The sequence below is a fragment of the Myodes glareolus genome, chromosome 22 (genome assembly GCF_982192425.1).
Source record: "Myodes glareolus chromosome 22, mMyoGla1.1, whole genome shotgun sequence".
NCBI classification, from domain to species: Eukaryota; Metazoa; Chordata; class Mammalia; order Rodentia; family Cricetidae; genus Myodes; species Myodes glareolus.
In genome coordinates this window covers 5,028,620-5,048,121 of record NC_142047.1, presented here as the reverse complement: position 1 = coordinate 5,048,121, position 19,502 = coordinate 5,028,620, and the positions used below count along the sequence as shown (strand labels likewise).

General features: G+C 42.5%; 1 protein-coding gene across 6 annotated transcripts in view; it reads right to left on the bottom strand.

The window, feature by feature from the left end:
• The window catches only part of Nr3c2 (nuclear receptor subfamily 3 group C member 2), a 330,889-nt gene that overhangs the window by 93,789 nt on the left and 217,598 nt on the right, over positions 1-19,502 (bottom strand). For all 6 annotated transcript variants that reach the window (XM_087900467.1, XM_087900468.1, XM_048438236.3 and 3 more), the window contains one exon: positions 983-1,099. In XM_087900467.1, coding sequence (XP_087756593.1) covers positions 983-1,099 — 117 coding nt within the window. The remainder of the gene's footprint in view (positions 1-982; positions 1,100-19,502) is intronic.

Sequence of the window (19,502 nt, the reverse complement as noted above, 5' to 3'; positions counted from 1 at the left end):
ATCTTCTCTGGCCAGTATCACCCTCTTCCTAACTCCTAAGAGTTCCTCTGTCATATGGGCAGCCACGTCACACTAGCCAGGAGCAAGCTCATTCACCAAGACAAAAGGAGGATGAAGCTGTACTTTATTACATTTTTCTAATGTAATTTTATTTCTTTTAGATATGGAATGTGCACACAATACATGACTGTGATGTAGCATAAAATTCTAAGGCACAAGGGACTGGAGAGATGGTTCAGTGGTTAAGAGCACTGGCTGCTCTTCCAGAGGTCCTGAGTTCAAGTCCCAGTACCCACACGAGATTTGGTGCTTTCTTCTGGCATGCAGGTGTACATGCAAGCAAAACACTGTGTACATAATAAATAAATCTTTAAAAAAATTCTGAATCACACAGTATATGTGGTAGTGACCAGGTCCTCCTACTGTAGAGTTTATTGCTTTTCTTAAATAGATATACAATACATAATCCAGAAATATCCCATTTTACAACCTTAATTTGTTTCTGTTGAACAACACTGTGGAGATTGGTCTGTATTAGTGCATACAAACCTCACTCAGTTTTATTAACATTGGAAAACTACTGGTTCCAAGTCCTTTACTTTTTCCACTTCTTGTGGTGAAACTCTACCATTTTACAGGATTTCCTCTCATATATGTTACTCTTGACATTAAGAATCCATTCCTATATATCACATATTATCATCTAAGGAGACAGAGATGATGATTATCATCTATAATTTTGTGCAAAAAAAGGAATCTTTTTGTTTGGGTTTTGGCATAAGGTTCAATTCTTGAACCTTAGCAAGCTATAGTACAGTCATGTCCTTTTAATTCCAGCCAGGAAACATGTCCCCATGAAAACAGAACTTAGTTTTTGTGACACTTTCAACATCTTGATTCACATTAGACCACCTTTGCTTTTGGCAGGATGTGGACGCCACTGATGTTACAATTCATGTCAAGCTGAGCCCATGACACTTACCTCCTAAGTTCATGCCAGCTTGAAGACATTTCTGGAGTCTGCATGCAGGACAGTTCTTTCGCCGAATCTTATCAATGATGCAGTCATTCCTTCCAGCACATAAATAGTTGTGTTGCCCTGATTTAATAATAAAAAAATGTTAAAATAAAAACTACCAGACTAGAATAAAATACTAGCAGGTATAATAAGAATAGGGTTCTTGTCCCTTTTCTGCTTTGACATTTCTTCTTCAACACAGCAGGGCAAACAGTTTGTGAAGAATACAGGCAAGAGGCTGGCAATCTAACACCACCAAGACTTGGCTTTCCTGTACTGATACTATATGTCAAACAGATTCTTCCATAGGAAGAGGAGCTACCTCCTTTCACTATTTGATTTTGTTAACGGTTGCATGTACTATGCATTTCCATCCAACATTATAAGCTCAGGCCAGATTGCAGCTTCAAGTTGCAAAGCCCACAGGACTGGTTGGTCTTATGTCAGCTTGACATACAAATTAGAGTTATCTGAAAGGAGGGAATCTCAATTGAGAAAATGCCTCTATAAGATCTGGCTGTAAGGCATTTTCTTAACTAATGATTGATAGGGGAGAGCCTAGCCCATTGTTGGGTCCATCCTTGGGCTGGTGGTCTTGGGTTCTGTAAGAAAGCGGGCTGAGTAAGACATGGGGAGCAAGCCAGTAAACAGCATCCTCCACAGTCTCTGCCTTAGCTCCTGCCATCAGGTTCCTGCCCTGCTTGAGTTCCTGTTCTGATTTCTTTCAGTGATGAACAATGATGTGGAAGTATAAGTCGAATAAACCCTTTCCTCCCCAACTTATATTTTTCTCTGCAGCAATAGAAACCCAAACTAAGATACCTTGTTACCACAGACGCATACAATTGCACTACAAAGACTTTCAAAATCACACTAGGTAATCTTCAACCACTTCAAGGATCTGTAGAACATGACATTTAAATAACTTAGGGTTCTGCTGACATGAGACACGATTGTTCCTAATAGCACCAATCTACTGCTGAGAGAATGTTGGGCACCAAAACCACTCTACTCGAGTCTGTTTTCTTCTTGGCACAACTGGCCTTTGGGCAAGGAACTGCCCATACCAACACAAAGTACATTATATCCAGAAATGAATAAGCAGGGCACAAGGAAAAGACTGTCAAACCTTGCCAAGACAGGGTAAGACAGTCAGTCAGTTACATAGGCCTTAGCCAAAGTTGGTTGTTTCAACGTTGCAAATGAGACTTTAGGTGATTGCTCAGGTAGCTAATTGTCTCGGTCATATATTGCTTCCTTTGGAAGCTGCTTGATTGTACTTCCTGCCTGCTCAAGTAATATTATCTCCCTTCTCAGGCTTTCGATGGGATTGAAGATTAGATAGTTATAGTTACTGCCCTCTTATGATCTAGCCAAGCCATTTCCTATACAAGACTTAGACTCCTTAGGATAGAATGTTTATTAAAACATTTAGCATATGTTCCTTGCTTAATATTGTTTATGCTGGTTGTAATTCTAATTATACTTCATATCTGTTCCTAGTGTAAAAAGAAATCATCCTAGGAAATGTTGGTCTTTCTCTGTGGGAGCCCACCTGAACTAAACAAATCCCATGTGGACACAGCACGGCCTCACAGAGGGACACCTACTGGCAGAACATGGAATGGCAGCCTAGCTCTAGTACTCATTTGCTCATTTAAACATTGACTATCCAGGGGGCGCCAGATACTTCTCAAAGCAGCGAGGACACTACAAGAGTCAGGCAGACAGAAGTCTCTGCTGTGCTAACTTTCATCCACTAAGGGGAAGAGACAACAGATGCGGTTGTCAGATAAATGAACGGCAGTGAGACAGTGTGTGCTGGGGGGGAGAGGAAGGACATTTTCTCCTGGTGGGGAGGGTGCACAGGAGGTCCTGACAGCAAGGTTATTTATAAACAAAAACGTAAAGGTCCTTCGAGGTGCCTGCAGGGATACCCTGCCAGAGAGGAGAACAAACAAGGCAGAAAACGGGCACTGGTGCTGGGCAGGGCAAGTTTCAGGAAGAGTATGAGGGTCCAGGGCTATCATGAGCCTGTTTGGAGGGCCTTGGAGGCCACAGTATCAGCAGCTTTGGCTGTTACTCTGGGTGATAGGAGGAATCTCTGGACTTGAGGACTTGAAGCAGGACCACTCTGGTTGCTGTATGGAACACTGACTGCCGTGAACTGAGGACAAAGACTGGTGATCCATGCTGCTGGGATGCAGCTGCTACATTCAGGGGAAGGATGAAAGTGGCTTGGGTCAGTGTGATGGGATAAAGGCCATTAGACTCCATATTCTTAGATCAGCTAAGAGGTGTTGAGCTGAAGACTTAGATTCTAGGCCAACCAACTAGAAAAATAAATGGCCTTTAATTGCGACGGGAAGATGGTAGGGGCTTGAGTCTTGTGGGGAGTTACCCCATCTTGGTCTTGGGCATGGGAAGTCATATGCCTCTAAGTAAAGGTGTTCGCTGTTACCCACCCGGGTGTGGGGTGAGGAAGTCTGGACTCACCATGCTAGCAGCTCGGGCTGCTGTGTAAGTCACAAGACAGGCTGAGAGCATTCGGAGGTGGGTGAGCACGGAGGGGCTGAGGGCACTCGTGACACAGGTGCACTACTACAAGGTGAACAGGTTAGGGTGAACCCCTCTCTTCAGCCCATTACTATCATGTCCCCTTGACTGATAATTTCTAATTATAATAAGTATCCAAAAAATACATCGTTTAATATAGTAAATCACTTAAAATAATATTGGAACCTTAGGCCATGCCTACTGCAGATGCCAAGCAATTGTCACTCAGACTGTTCTCCAGAGGGAGAAACTCAAGCTGGAATGCGTAAAGTAACAGAAGACAGAATCAGGAGCACAATTCAGAGGCCTGGGAGTGCTGGTCTTCCTCGAGGCCAGAGGGCTTTCTAAAGAGCAGCTGGCGATATAATTTGCTGGTGGTCTAACAGCACGGAAAGTGCCCTTCGGAAGAATAAAGAGGGGAGCATTCTTTGAGCAAAGCGCTTTGCTCCACCGGCGCCTGGCACTCCGTGCCTTTCACATCGCACGAGAGCGAGCGCACAACCACAGGCTTCATCTGCACCTCACAAGGAACTGAGTCAGCTTCAAAGTCTGAAGAAATAGTGAAATGTAATTTTAATTTATTTCAGTTCACCAAGGATTTATGGCTATAAGACATTTGCATAAGGTATTGGTCTCATGGGGTGCAAATTTCTTCTCATTTCTGTAGATTGGTGATAAAGGTAAGCAAGTCTCATTGGTATATAAGATGGAGCCAGAAATGGACTCCATCTCCCACGTGCACAGATTTTCTCTGGCTGTTCTTTTTAGGAGTGGATTTCAAAGGCCAGGATGAATTTATGATCAGCATCCTTTAAAGATACAGGATCTTATAACAACTGCAGAATGGTTTCCCTCCTGGGCTATGTTCTACTTGTTGACAGGACAGGAGAATTACAGGAGACTACTGTAGACATCTTATAATAGATGTCAGATAATTCTGTTATATACTTTTTAGTTGTGAAAACATTAGCAATCTGTAAAATTTACTTACAATTTAAAAAAATGTGCATGAGTTCTGTGAGCATATCTATCTGTGCTCCATGTGTGCCCATGATACTGGATCTTTTGGAACTGGAATTACAATTGTGGTTTCATGTGGGTGTTAGGAATTGAACCCTGGTCCTCTGGAGGATCAGTCAGTGCTCCTAACCACTGAGCAATTTCTTTCGCTCCAACACTGAAAATATGAATTGCAAGGATACAAATGTGTGATTTGTGCTTCACCCTTAGTCCCTATTACATCAACAAGAACAGACCCAAAAATACGAGAATAGAGTTGGATGACTTCCGTCCTGTTCATTTCTCTTTGAAAGCCTGCTCTCTCAGTGGTAAGGCGGCTAATCCAGAAGAAGTCACATTGTGGGCTATGTGGGATAAATAATTTCAACAGCCATACTAACACGGGCAGACAATCAGAATCCTGACTAGACAGTGGTGGCCAGGAATGACAGCCAAGGAACTCAGCAGTCACTCAGCAGGTTCTGGGATGCTATTGCCATTCCTGCTTACAGAACATCAGGCCCAGATCCACGCTTCAGACACATAAATCTTAAGGTTGTGTGACAGGTTAGTAGAGTGTTAGTAGGGCGACTGTTACAGGTCCCCACAACAGTTGGGAGATGCCTATATGAAAGTAAGCAGCTGTAGACCAGTCAGCATATAGAGAACCAGAGGGGTAGTTCTGGGCTAAAAAGAAGGCTAAGCGGCTAAGGAAAACACACATGACTTCTTATTGAGCTGCATAGCAATTGTGAGGACAGTTCTGCATTTGAGCAGTGATGTAACAGCCTGGAGTAGCCAAGTCTCCTGTGCTTACGAAATTTGCTGCAAAGGGTTGTGGCAAAAACTTTAAAGGTGCCCAGGAGTGATCAAATGCAGGGAAACTGCCTACTCTAGGCAAGGTCTTGTGGTTGACTAGCTCCCCCCCCATCCCCTCCACCAAAGCCTTGTGATCCATGTAGTATAAGATGGCTAGAAACAAAACCAAGAAAAAAAATGCCTTAATCTTACCAGAGCAAAGGGACAGGCTTTGGAACTGTCACAGATTATGGATATCAAATGAGAAAGTAGGGTATAGGAGGGGTATGAGACTCCAGAAATGACCACGGGACACCAATTCAGTGTAAGGCACAATTTAAGGCTGAAAGGCTGAAAGAGGTGAGCAGGTATATCTCAGTAGCTGCCCACCAGAAGGGAGTAGAACTTGAATCCTACAACACGAAGGAGACACAAAGACTTCTAACTTTCCTTCGAGACCCCAAAAGGTTCATGCACTATAAATAGGATACTGTACCCCACAGTTAGGAAAAAATAGATTCCCCAAAAGTGAAAAGCAAATAAAACAAAGGCTCTACAAGTTCAAGGTGATTGCCAGTGATTTAATTGACTTCTAGATGTAACCAGAGACTGCCTGTTTGTTTCTGACTGTTCAGACCTGAATAATCACACAAAGCTATATTAATTACAACACTGTTTGGCCAATGGTTTAGGCGTATTCCTAGTTAGCTCTTACATCTTAAATTAACCCATTTCTATTAATCTATGTATCACCACGAGGCTGTGGCCTACCAGGGTAAGGTTCCATCATCTTTCTCCTTTGGCAGCTACATGGCATCTCCTTGTCTACTCTCTCTCTCTCTTTCTCTCTCTCTTTGTTCCGATTTCCTGACTGGCTATATTCTGCCCTGCAATAGGCCAAAGCAGATTCTTTATTAATCAATGGTAACGAAACATATTCACAGCATGCAGAGGGAAATCCCATATCCACTAGATTAAAATTCATCATCTTTCAGGGAAATATAACAAAATGCAGAATCTTTGGAATAAGCCAAACTATGATAGGCACATACAGACAGAAAAATATTAGCCAAAGTCAGCAGAAAAAAAATTAAGTGAAAGAACTTCATAAATAATCTAAAGGCTGGACTTAGAAGCACCTGCGGGTTAGAGTATGTAAAAGAGATGACTCGAGAAGTAAAGAGCTGAGGCCAGTGAGACAGAGACTGTAAACAGAACGGACGGACAGGCAGACAGTAAAACAGAGGGAAAGCTAAGAACTGAACTGTGTAGGATTTAAAAGTTACTGTTTAGAATTATCAAAATACTGGGTATTCAACAAGAATGGATCAAATGAAATTAAATAAAGAAACCGGAAATTGTTTAAACTAAAACACAAGGGGAACATAATTTAAAAATAAGTGAGTGGAGCGTCAGTGGTATGCGGGGCAGCACGAGTTATTTAATGCATGTGCAATTAGAGTCTCAGAACAAAACAGAGGTCAGATCACAAAATCATCTGAAGATGCTCTAATTTAATTTCTTAATGCCAAAAGTTAGATAGACACAAATAACTGAAGCATGACATGGTCAAATGTCTGAAACACAAATATAAAGGTAAAATTCATAAAACCAGTTGGAGCTGGTGACGAAACTATATGCACAAGAGGACCAAGGCTGAGGGTAACCGCTTTTGACAGAGGGACTATGGCCAGAGCTACTGATGACTGACAGCTGCTCTGAGAGGGAGGGGTCGTTTTCTTTAAGTGAGGCCCCTGGGAAGTTGCTCATGCTGCGGACTGCAGCCGATGGCCACATACCCAAGGGTAGATAGCCAGGAGGAATTGGGTGTTCGTTTGTTTGTTTTAATGAGGATACAAGGTTGATTTGTGTGATAAGGGTAGAGGGTAGACCTAGGAGGAGTTGTAGGGAGATGCATCGTTAATATAATCAAACTACAATGCACAACATTCTCAAAGAGCTAATTAAAAATGTGTTTTAAAAACAACTGAGGTCTAAAAAGTGCCTGCTGTACCTTTAAAGACTGTCAACCTTGACTTTTAAAAGTAGTTTTCCAAATCAAGGAGAAATGAAGATTCCTCCGTCCTCGCCCTCCCGTCCCCCGCCTGGATAAACGAGAGTTGAGGAAGGGGCAGAGCTGCGTTGTTCGAAATAAAAGCAAAGCTCTTCGTGACTGAGACAAGTACTGCCAAATGAAAGTTTGGGCACACAGGGCACACGGGAGAGTGAGGGTTGAAAATAATAAATGCATGGGAAGAGTTTTAGAAAAATAATAAAACACACGATAAGACTTTCAAAATACTCATATACAAAATAACTGTCAACATAGCACTAAAAATAGGATATAAAAGAAAATTCCACTACAGTAAGTTTTGGGTGTTGCATATGAAATAGTACAGATGAATTCTGGGAAGTCTATAGTAATAACAACGCCTCTCTCTCTCTCTCTCTCTCTCTCTCTCTCACACACACACACACACACACACACACACACACACACACACACACAATGTTATCTTTAGCAATGTTTCTCAAGCCATGGTGCCCGTTATATAAGCATCATCTAAGAACTTATTAGGAATTTATATTCACCGCCCTTTTTCAAAGCTCTGAGATGGAGTGTTGAAAACTGTGCTTTATGGAACCATAAATCAGTTGCGTATTGAGCGACACTACCGTACAATATACTATAGAATATATATAGATTCTATATATATATATATATATATATATAGAAGACCACATCATACTATAAAAATAATAAGGAATATACTTTAAGAGATAGTTGAGGTATAGGAGAATGCTGAAAAACAATCAGCCCAACGAAAGACATAAAAGGAAAAATAGGTGAACAATTAACATGGGAAGCAAAAAAAAATCAAAAATATAATGCAAGCATAAGTTTCATTAAGAGTAAATGGTCTAAATATTTGAAAGTCAAAAAAGATGGTGGACTAGTTTAAAAAGCAAGACACAGTATTTGCCAAGGTGTATTTTAAACATAAAAAATTGAGAGATTGCAGATTAAAGGGTGAAAATAGATATACAATGCAAACAGTAAGCAGAAGAACACTGATGTGATGACATTAGAAACAGACAAAGAAGACATAAAAAATGAGAGTTCTGCTAGTGATATGGAATATAATTTTACACTGATCAAACTGGAATTATAACAAACCAAATATATATATTTATATGCATCTATATACACACACATATACAGTCAAATAAAAACTGAAGCAAAACCATTTACTTACAACTGGAAATATAAAAATCTGTCAGCAGCCAGGAAAGCAGCTACTGTCTCGGTAGTCAGGGAGGGTGCATAGGATTTGAACACTATTATTTAATCACTTTCACCTGTTCATATTTGGGTGACCCAACTGCACAATATACATATTTTATTTCAAGTACACGTAGAAAATTCTGAGATAGCACTGGGAAAGGATTGAAGTTATGCAGATAATTTAAAAGCATTTATGAACAAAACTCATACTCAAAACATAAGAGGCCGATGTCATTGAAAATAAGGCACCATATTTATAAGTATGAGTCAAAGAAGAAATCACGTGGTAAACAACTGAATATTTTAAATTTAGCAACAATGGAAGCTCAACAAAAACTTGGATCCAACTAAAGCTGCACTTAGTAAGACTATTTTGAGCTTTATCTACTTATACTAGGAAAGTATAAAATGAAAGATCTAAGAGTCTACTTGTAGAAACTAGAAGAAAAGAGAAACTGAACCCCAAATAAATAATCCACGAGATAATAAATGATAAGAAAGAGATAAGCAACCTAGGAAAATCCAAACCAGTTGTTCCTCTGTTGATTCATGTCAGGCCACTGCAGGAGCTGGCACTAGGCTGTTCTCAATCCAGTACCACCGAGCACCTTGTCAGTCTCAAGGTGAGAGTGTAGAGTCTGACTCAGGAAATCTATCAGTGCAGTGATCTGATCCCATCTGGAGGGGGTAGAAACTGGAAGCAAAAAGTGGGAAACACACAGATCTGGAAGAATTAGTCAAGGAACAAATACTGCATTATTAGGCTAATACGCGCACACAGCACGTGGAACTTGCAAATTAATGCAGTATGCTGTGTAGACACAGATCCAGAGTAAAGTGTGTTCACCCAGGACTCCTAAGTAATTGTCTTGCAAATGATCCACAGATACAAATATGTTTTGCTCCTTTTCCAGCATTCCACCCCTGAGCTCCCCCCATATATGGCCAATAATGCAACAAGCTCTAAGGAAGTATGGAAGTTCATCCTAGCATTTGGGAGGTATAGATAAAGGGATCCAGTCTCCTCTTTAGGGCAAGTGTGAGGTCAGCCTAGGCAATAGGAAACTCTGTCTGAAGTCCTTTCTTTGTTTAAAGGAAGGAGGGAGGGAGGAAGAAGGGAGGGGGAAGGAAGGAAGAAGACAAGTTTTGAGGATTTTCAATGAAGTCAGCAAGGCAGGAGTAGTTTTCTATTGTTGAGTGTTTATGGAGACTGCTGATCTCCCAGGAGAAGCTGTTCAGTCTGTGCTGCCTGAGGCTGTGGCAGTGTTTGGGAGGAAAGGCAGCCTGTATGGGTTCCAGAGGTTTCCAAGGTGAGGGGCAATCTGGATAGAACACCAGTGTGCTGATGTCAGGAAGCAAGGACAACACAAATTCAAAGGCTGGCTGGAAAACCAGAACTCAATATTGTTCAAAAAAGAAACCAAAGCAAATCACAAACCTGAGTTCAAAAACAACAAAATACAAGCTTTTGTTATTTCTGTATTGTTTCAAACTATAAAATTGCTTTTAACTGTAGGATAATTTGGGAAATGTTTAAAAGGTAAATATTGTTTCAAAAATTCCTGAAAGCAACAAAAGTTATCTTTGGCATTTTTTTTAAAATACAAAATCAAGAACCAACTTCGTGCTATTCTTGACTTGGTGCCAAATGAGAAAGGCAGATTGAGGGATATGAGGGTCTCAGAGACTCGATAACTCGAGAAGAGAGAAGCAGAAGATGGAAGGCAACAAGGAGGACCAAGCGAGGAAACTGACATAGCCAAAGCCAGGGTTCTGAGGCTGCCTCAGCCACAGAGGAACTGAGAGTCTCACTAGAGTGCTTCACGCTTCGGAGTCTTGGCCTCCTAACCTACAACATGGAGACGCCAGTGACAACCTGGTGAATCGGTGATGTGGGGTCAAACAAAAAAAAAAATTCATCAATAAGAAGTGCCAAATCCAGCATGCAACAGAGACTCAATTAAAGATTAAATTAAAGAAATTTAAACAATGGTAGTGGAGTTGTCACTTATCACTGCTCTGGGTAGCTCACCCCCTCCCTTTTTTTTTAATAAAGTGAGAAAATTCAAACAATTTAATTAGATATAATTAAATTAGATTATAATCTGCTCTTAATTAGATATAAGTGAGCAGAAGGCCCGCTGCAGGGCAGAGCATCTCCCGAGACTGGCCCTGAGGTGGAAAGGCCCCACTTGACAAACCCTACACACTTCTGACCCCATCTTCAAGTTTTACCTTCCTCCAAGTCAACAAGGAAGTGAGAGTGTTAAACTATATTCTAAAAGTAAACAAAAGACAAAAGCCCAACTCTCCCATCTGTCCGAAGCTAGGATAAGAAGGAAATTCAGGCCCAGGACCCGAGGGTTCTAGAAAGTACTAACTTCCTCGGGTTGCCATTTTGATATCAACTGTGTTTTCTAGTATTACTCAATGTTTTTCAGAGTAAGAGAGTGTAGGTCAGATACTGAATCCCTTGAGGTCGAAGAAAACGTGAGCCCCAAATCAACCTTTCTCTCTTGCACTAATTTATCTTGGGTATTTTGTTGCAGTCATGGGAAGCAGACTGACATCCTCTTGGATCTCAGACTCACACATGTATCTGTTCTGGTGGAAGTTTCACCCCAGCCGCTGGCATCCACACACCCAGAGTCTGGGAAGTTCGAGTGGAAGCACCACCCCAAGCTCCCTCCCCCATCTCTTTCTCCAAACCCAGCTGCTTCTCGGAAAGCCTGCCAAATGATGACCCCTCCCCTAGAGATGGTATTTAAACTACCCCCAGAAAACAAACACGTGGTTTTCTGGTCTTCCTTTCCTGTCTCCTCTCTGGGGGGAGGGGAGGGAGGCTGGAAAATCATCTGCGAGCGTTTTTATTCATTAAACGTGGGTTTTTTCCTAATTTGATTTGATTTGGTCTGGTTTGGATTGTTGCAGTGGCAGAGAGGCTTATCGGGGTGCAGCAACTTTTCAGTAACCCTACTCAATGTCTCCAAAACCAACTCATTACGCTCACAAACCAAGTGAATGTCCTTATCTGGCAGGAAGTCCTCCTCAAACTTTAGAGTTCCCCTTGATTGTTCTTTACACTTCTAACACTACAGTTAGTTACATGGGAACTCTTAGAACCACCTTTGCCTTATTCTCTCCTTCCTCTGTACCATTTTCTGTCTTTGATTGGTAAAAGTGCCCCCATGATTCTTCCCCCGGAGATTTTCTTGAGCCCTGCCATCTCTACTCACATTTTCTCCAGTAAGTTTAGGTTCTCTTGGCTCAGCTTCTAAGGTATAGAGGTGAGAAGCTTCGCTGCATGAACCGACTTCACAGAAGTTATTTTGCATCTCTGTTTCCTGATCTGCTACATGGACTATGGAAGGACTTCCGGATGAAGTGTCCTGAGACCAGGGGGTGGCACGCAGTTTGGTGACCGGCTGACACAGTTACTGTTGCCATTATCATTCCAGATATTATTTTTAAAAATTACTATTAGTTTAAATTTATTTTTAAAAATGTTCAAACAATGTAATTAATTTCATACAATACATTTTTTATATTCTTTCCCTTCCCCCAGCTCCTCTCAGATATTTCTTTTATATGTATTCAACTTCATGTTTTTTTCTCTCTCTCTTATTAAAAAGAAAATTGAGGGAATAAAATAACCCACAAAATCAAAACAAGAAAAACACATTTAAAAAAAAAAAAAAAAAGACCTCGTGTTGGCCAAACTACTCCTGGGGACTGGGCCTGCCCTGGAATATGGTTGCTAGACCCAGAGTCATTCCATTCAGGAAACTGAAGCTCCCTCTTCCAGCAGGCACCAACCGCAAACAGCGTCTTGGTTGGGGTGGGACTTTGTGTCCACACCTGTGCAAGTCCTGTGTCTGACATCACTGTGCCTGTCCTGTGTGGCCTCTCCAGACATTCTCATCTAGTGCTGCTGATTACCACGACTGTGCTTGGCATTAGGCCACCTGTCTCTGCAAAGTCCCACTTCTACACCAAATGTTTCTTAAGCTTAAAAACAACAAAAACAACAGCTTAGCTAGGCACAATGGCATAGGCCTTTAATCTCACACTTGGGACGCAAGGGTAGGTGGACCTCTTTGAGTTTGAGGCTAGCCTTGTGTACAGAGTGAGTTCCAGGACATCCAGTTCACAGAAAGGCTCTATCTCAAAAGCAAGCAAACAAAGAAACAACTTAAAAATGTATTCTTTTATAGGCCTTGGTACACAACAAAAGCAAAAGGAGAGCTTCTTGGGTTGAAATGAATATGAAAAGGGCTTTCTTCTGTTGGTCTCTGACAGTGTCTCAGGAGAGATTCTGCTGGACACCCTGAGACCCTTTGGGCCATGAGCCTTCACAGAAGTGTATCCATGTTAGAAGATTTATTCAGTACAGTGACCCTCTGAACCACAGATTGGATCCTGGCACTGTTTGTCTGCATGCCTTTCAAGGTCCTATATGAGCTACTCTCCAAACCAAGACTGTAAGTACTATGGTTACTGGGGGAGGGAGCCCTGCGGGAACATGTAAGGGAGGTGGACAGGAAGAAGCTCAAAGGCATGCTCAACAAGCCGCCCTATGTCAGAAGCAGTAGCTGCATCTTGGATCAGAGACATAGGCCCCCCAATGGTTCTAACTTATTTTTATTGCTACTTCAACTTTTGGTGTCTTAATGCTACTATTATTAGTACGGATGACAATATATTATGTGTGACTTATTTTAACAACATGAAAACTTCAGAAGTTAGTGTCACATTCAGATATTGAATGATACTGAATCATACACACCAAACTTAAAGATGTCTACAAATGACAGATGGGTGGAACAGTGTGCAGCCTGAACCATCCTGCCCTCTGACCCCAGCTAAAGATGGCCAGAGACTAGCCATATATGTGACATATCTGCCCCATGTCTTCCTTTTGATTTTGGGAAGCAATTCTGTTGAATGAGTTCCTTCTGTATTCAGCAGTTATCTGTGGATTGACATATGCCTCAGTCCTATCCACATACTGCTTGCCTCATTGCTCCTCAGTAAGTCTGACTTCTAAGGAGGATGGTACATGTTAATAAAGAATGACATTTTCAGGGAACATTACACATAAACATTCCAGATTCTAGCAGCTTCAATGCCAGCATCAACAACTACAAACACCTTTTGGATTCGTGGAGTTGAGGGAGCTAGGACTCAACACTTGCAAAGAGACACTTAGCCAAGCAGGGGACTGAAGCAATTCCACACTGGATAAAAAGACCCCAAATTGCATACATTAGAAAAGCCACCATCTGTACATTATTATCCTTTACACATAGGGCTTAGCTGCAGGAAGGGAGAGAGTACTGAACAGTTGCAAGGCTGATCTTGCAACTGACTGGGACCTCGCGCAGAACCCCAGAGATGGGAACACTTGTGCTACACCTTTCACGTTTCCTTCCAGTGGGGGGAAGCTACATGGTGTCACACTAAGGTCTCTGAATGTTTTGCTCACTCTGCTCTGATAAGGAAATTCAAGAAGAATATCTGGCTTGCTTTGTCTCCGTCCACATCTTTCCCCCTGAGGAGAAAACTCTCTCAGAGAGTAGGTACACACCTCCTGGTTCTGGGAAGGTCTGCCCTGACCCAGTGGAGCCCATGCCTGTGTCTCACTCCCAGGCTCAGGTTGCAGATTCTCTTTGCTCTCACCACAAAGTCCTATCCTTCAACTTAGCCTCGCAAAAGGCTGATATTTTATCTTCCACAAGCCACTCCTTTGTTTTCCAGTCTGCCCAGAGTCTGGGTGGGGAAATACAGCACTGTTTATGAGGTCTCTTAGAGATTAAGAGAGCTTCTGGAGTCACATTGGAACAAGGGACATGGTTTGGCTGAACCCGAGTCTGCCACAGGGGCCTACAGCGTGTCCTCTGCTCCTGTCCCCTTCACTTTGGGTTCCAGTTCCCAGATGTGGAGTCCATTGAAGACCTGCTACAGTGGGAACCCAAGCCTTAGGATTCAAGCCTCTTTACAGCTGAGGCATGGCTTACACCCTTTCTGGTGTCATTTGGGTTGTCCTTTTAAAAAACAACAACCTTGTCAAATTTCACCACCAATCTTGCCTTCTTTTATATTAGTTTAAATGTTTATTGTGTTATGTGAAATAAGTAGAATTTTTTCCTACCTGAAGGCTACAAAGGAGATTAAGTAAAAAGATAACAATTCACAAGGTAGTTTAATACTTAAGATATCATTCAGTTGAACAATTATATATAATTTGTTATAGTCCAATGTCAGTAAATCTGAGGGCTGGGCTGCTGGTGCCATTCATTAAAACATGGGAACCAAGAGTGAAAGCATGCTCCCAAAACATGCTCCCAAACTCACTAGGAAGAATCCCACTTAACCACCGTGGGTACTCTGAAATGACCAGCCCTCCCGCTTACCACACCATGGCTACCCTGAGATGAGTCTCCTGCTTACCCACCGTGGCTACTCTGAAATGCCCAGACCTCAAGAGCAGCATTGCTCTTTTTCAAAACCAGAATTCACTCTCAACACCAGAAAGGCAATTTTACTAAATCCTTTTTAAAATTAATTCTTTGCTTAAATCTTATTTTCGTTTTTGAAAGCTCATTGTTGTCCTGCTTGAGAGACTTTCTTCCAGCTGACAACTGCCCAGCAACAGCAGCCCAAGCCTGCGGTCACTATTTTGGGCTACATCACATGTCACTTACATAACCTTGTTTAACCGCTCTTGAACTGGTTCAAACAACCTGGAGAAGAGATTAGGGCAGTCCCAGCAACTCCCTCTCTGTAGATTCTGATGGGCGATTTCCCATCCCCCATGCCATCTCCAGCCTGGTGAGATGGGGAGCAGCAAGAACTGGTTATTCATTCCCAGAGCCAAGTAAAACACTGGGTAATTAACTTCCTCTGCTCAGTTCAAACCAGTCTGGCCTGCCCACAATAAACCAATGGACAATGATCCCCTGCTGCTGAGCTTTTATGAGTGAGCCTGGATTAACCCGCTTTAAAACGCCAGGGGAAAGCATCTTAGGCTGTCTCTGCCACCGTGAAACAAACCCTTTCAAAGTTACCTTTCAGGACCCTGACTTTAAGGTGGGGGATCAGGTTTGGGTTTATGGCTCAGGAGTTTTTAACCAAGGGGAGTAAGCATAAGGTTCCTGGATAAATTCCTTCTTAAAGTGAAAGATGTGTGTGTGTGTGTGTGTGTGTGTGTGTGTGTGTGTGTGTGTGTATGAGAAAGAGAGAGAGAGAGAGTGCTCATTATCCTGACTCACATTTTAAATATCTTCTTATAAAAGATAATAAAGGTAAATATATAAAGAAATCCAAATACTGGAAGATTTTTAGCCTAAAGAAAGAGTTGTCATGGCGGATGGTAAGAGAAGTTCCCAACAAGAAAAATAGTAGTGTGTGCGTGAGTGTGCATGTGTGTATGTGCCTGTGTGTGCGAGAAGTGTGCATGTGTGTGTGTTTCCCCCAGGCATGAATTACATCCTACTCACATCCCATATTAGGACTTTGATCTCTTTGAACTTCACTGTACAACATCTGTGGTAGAGATAAATTTGAAGCTACTCAGGGTAGTGGGAGAGAACTAACATTTGTTGAATTCTCATGTGATAGGTGCTTTAAAAATCGTATACTTTAGTCTTTATTTTCAATTGTTGTGAGGGAGTTTTGAGACCAGTGAAACTGTCTCTATTTTGCCAATTAAGAATCAACCATGCTATTCTATTATTCATGCTTGAAGCTCTATCACAATACAGATTCTTCTCTGAACCTACACATACTAGAAATATCCTCAAGACACTCAGACCTAGAGGGGAAAATGGCACTTAGACAGAATTCATAGTGAAAGTCTAGGCTGCTTTGTATAGGATTCAGGTAGACAAGCCATCACTAAACACACTGATGCTGAGAAGCCAGGTGTACTGCAATTCTAATGGCACCACACAAAGGCCGCTAACTCACACACTGGCACAAGGACCAAGTTTTCCTGGTCTGAAAGAACCTCAGTACCCCAAACTTCAGAGGGCACAGGAGCACAGCCCTGCAGGAATGGGAAGCCCTTGTGCTGATTTCTCCACAGTCAGCTTTCAGATACTTTCTTTGTATCCTGGTCAGCTAACTGCCCGTGGTCTTGAACACAGAAACGGGACACTTATTCAACCGCCTTGATTTCAGATAACCTTTGAAAGCATGAAGGTTTTGTTTGTTTGTTTGTGTTGATTTTTTTTTATCAATTTAGTGGGTGCTCTTCTGTCTCCTTGGGCATCACCAGTGAGTCTCAGATGAAGGTTGATATTGGTAACAGAAGACAACTATTTCTTAGACATCTATTTTAATCTAAATATTAAAAGAAGAGAAAAAACTCCCAAAACCTATGAAACCATTTGCCATGAAGTCCTTGGCATGTACACATTAAACTGGACCAGTGTGGAGTACATGGGGTAACACATGCAGAGGGAACAAAATTCAAGAGGCCACGTGGTGGAAAATGTCTCCCTTCCCTCTGTTCCACCTTTAGTTCAAAGCAAACACTTTTATCATCTTCATGGTGTCCTTCTGAGACTCTTTTTAGAACGATATATGCTTTTTAGACCACAGTGAGAATGTTTTGTTTGTGATGTGACACATTGCTAATTTAGTATGTCTTCTCGTTCTTCTATTAATCCAACAAAGGATTTCTGATTGGCTGTACATGTCAGTTCCTGTGATCAACTCTTGGTGGAAAGGTGACTAGGACAGCAGTCCTGGGGGGGGGGACTGGAGGTTTAGGACAAGATGGCGGCTGCTAAGCAGATTAAACTGTGGCCAAGAACAGTACACACTATAAGGACATAGGGAGGAAGGAACAATCTTTGCCTCAGACACAAGGAAGGGCCACAGGAAGAAAAGAACATTAGATTTGTACCTTGAAGGATGTTTTCTGGATATAAAGGGAACTAGGAGCTTTGAACAAGAGACACAATTTATTTTAAAAGAAGGTGTCATGAAGTCGGGGTGGGGACGCTGAGTATGACGGCAACTGAGAGATAAATGTGAGTCTCTGAGGACACGCTGTGCTGTGGGGTCTGGGCCTGAGCAGTGAGCGATAGGGAAGCTGGCACAGGTCGACCGCTACTGCTAACTGTCACATTTCCTGGGGCAATATTAGAGGCACTAGTTCATCTCACCAAAAGTAATTCACAGTGAACTGATCTGGGCTGCCTTCTTACTCTAAACCAGTGGTTCTCAACCTTCTTAATACTGTGACCCTTTAATACAGCTCCTCATGTTGTAATAACCCCCAACCATAACACTATTTTCACTGCTACTTCAGAATTGCAATATTGCTGCTGTTACGAATCATAATGTAAATATCGTGTTTGCTGATGGTCTCAGGCCCCTGTGAAAGGGCCACTGGGCTTCCAAAGGGGTTGTGGTCCACACATTGAGAACGGTTGCTCTAACTGTTGCATCTTCCGTGCCTTGATAGCCACTTGTCATTCAAATGTGGAAGGATGATGCCATCCTGCCTCATTTCTTTCTGGTTCTCTACGTCAATGCTCTTCCCTTTTCTAAACTGACCACTCCAAGTTGTTCGGTTCATCCTCCTGGTCCCTCTGTTCTCATGCAGTGGCCTCTGAGCTCATCCTGCATGGCTTGCTGAAGTCTAGAGCAGCAATCTTCTGATTTCACATCTTAGCATATCAACTAGTCCCAACAGAAACAGGGCTGTTCCTACCCACATCAGTTGCTTTGTTGATTCCCAAGGGAGACCTTACCCCATCTGAATGGAGATGGAAGAGGAGTGGGCGGGAGGAGGGGGTAGAAGTGAGGTGGATAAAGAAAACAGGAGGAGAGGAGGGAGGGGAAACTGGTTGGTGTGTTAAAAAAACAAAGCTTCAGTCTGCTGGATGTGGTGGTGCATGGCTTTAATCCCAGCACTTGGGAGGCAGCAGCAGGTGAATCTCTGTGGGTTCGAGGCCAGTCTGGACTATAAAGTGAGTTCCAGGTCAAGCTCCAAAGCTACACAGAGAAATCCTATCCCAAGCTCCCCTCCCCAGAAAAAGAAGGCTTCAGTTCGTGGCTGCTGAGACAGCAGCTTTGGTTCATGGCTGCACAGTGCAACATGATGGAGAACCGTGCACAACACAGTAGCCAGAAACCAAGGAGAACAGCAGAAGGAACTGAGATGTGGAAATGGGACCCCATTTCCTCCCTCTGGGCCTCACCAGCTCCCGCAGCCCCACTGTGCGGGCTGCAGGACATCCCAGATGGAGTGACAGTAGAGAGGGCCTGTAAATCAAGTCAGGCTGAGAATGAACAGGTGGGCAGGGTGAAGGACCAGATTATGCACAAGTGCTGTAGTCATGGAAACAGGAGAGACAAAGCAATAGAAATTAAGAGGACTCATATTTTCATATTTATTGAGCATGAACTGTGTTGCTCAGGCTTTCAGGCTGGGAAAATCACATCACTAGACTTAGTGTTAGGTAGCTTTGTTGAGAGGTCACAGTGTCCTCTCCTGAGCAATGTCCTTGGTGCTTCACCTGGCCAGCGGCGGCGATGGCAGGATCCAGACCCAGGTGTGACAAAGCCCATTCTCACTTGAAAAGTTACTCACAAGCAATACTGGTCTGTACACCAGAGGAAGCGCCTGACTCTCACATTTCAAGAGGGATTGGTACCTACATGCTATAAAATTACAAATGTGATCACTTGACTAAAGGGCTTCGAATAAAGACATTTTCATAAAAGAAATTAATTCTTACTTAGGTTAAGAGAGAGCCCTCATCTAATTCATACTGCAGTGATGGGCTTGGGATCAGACACACAGGTGACAGCTAGACTGTTGCTATCAAG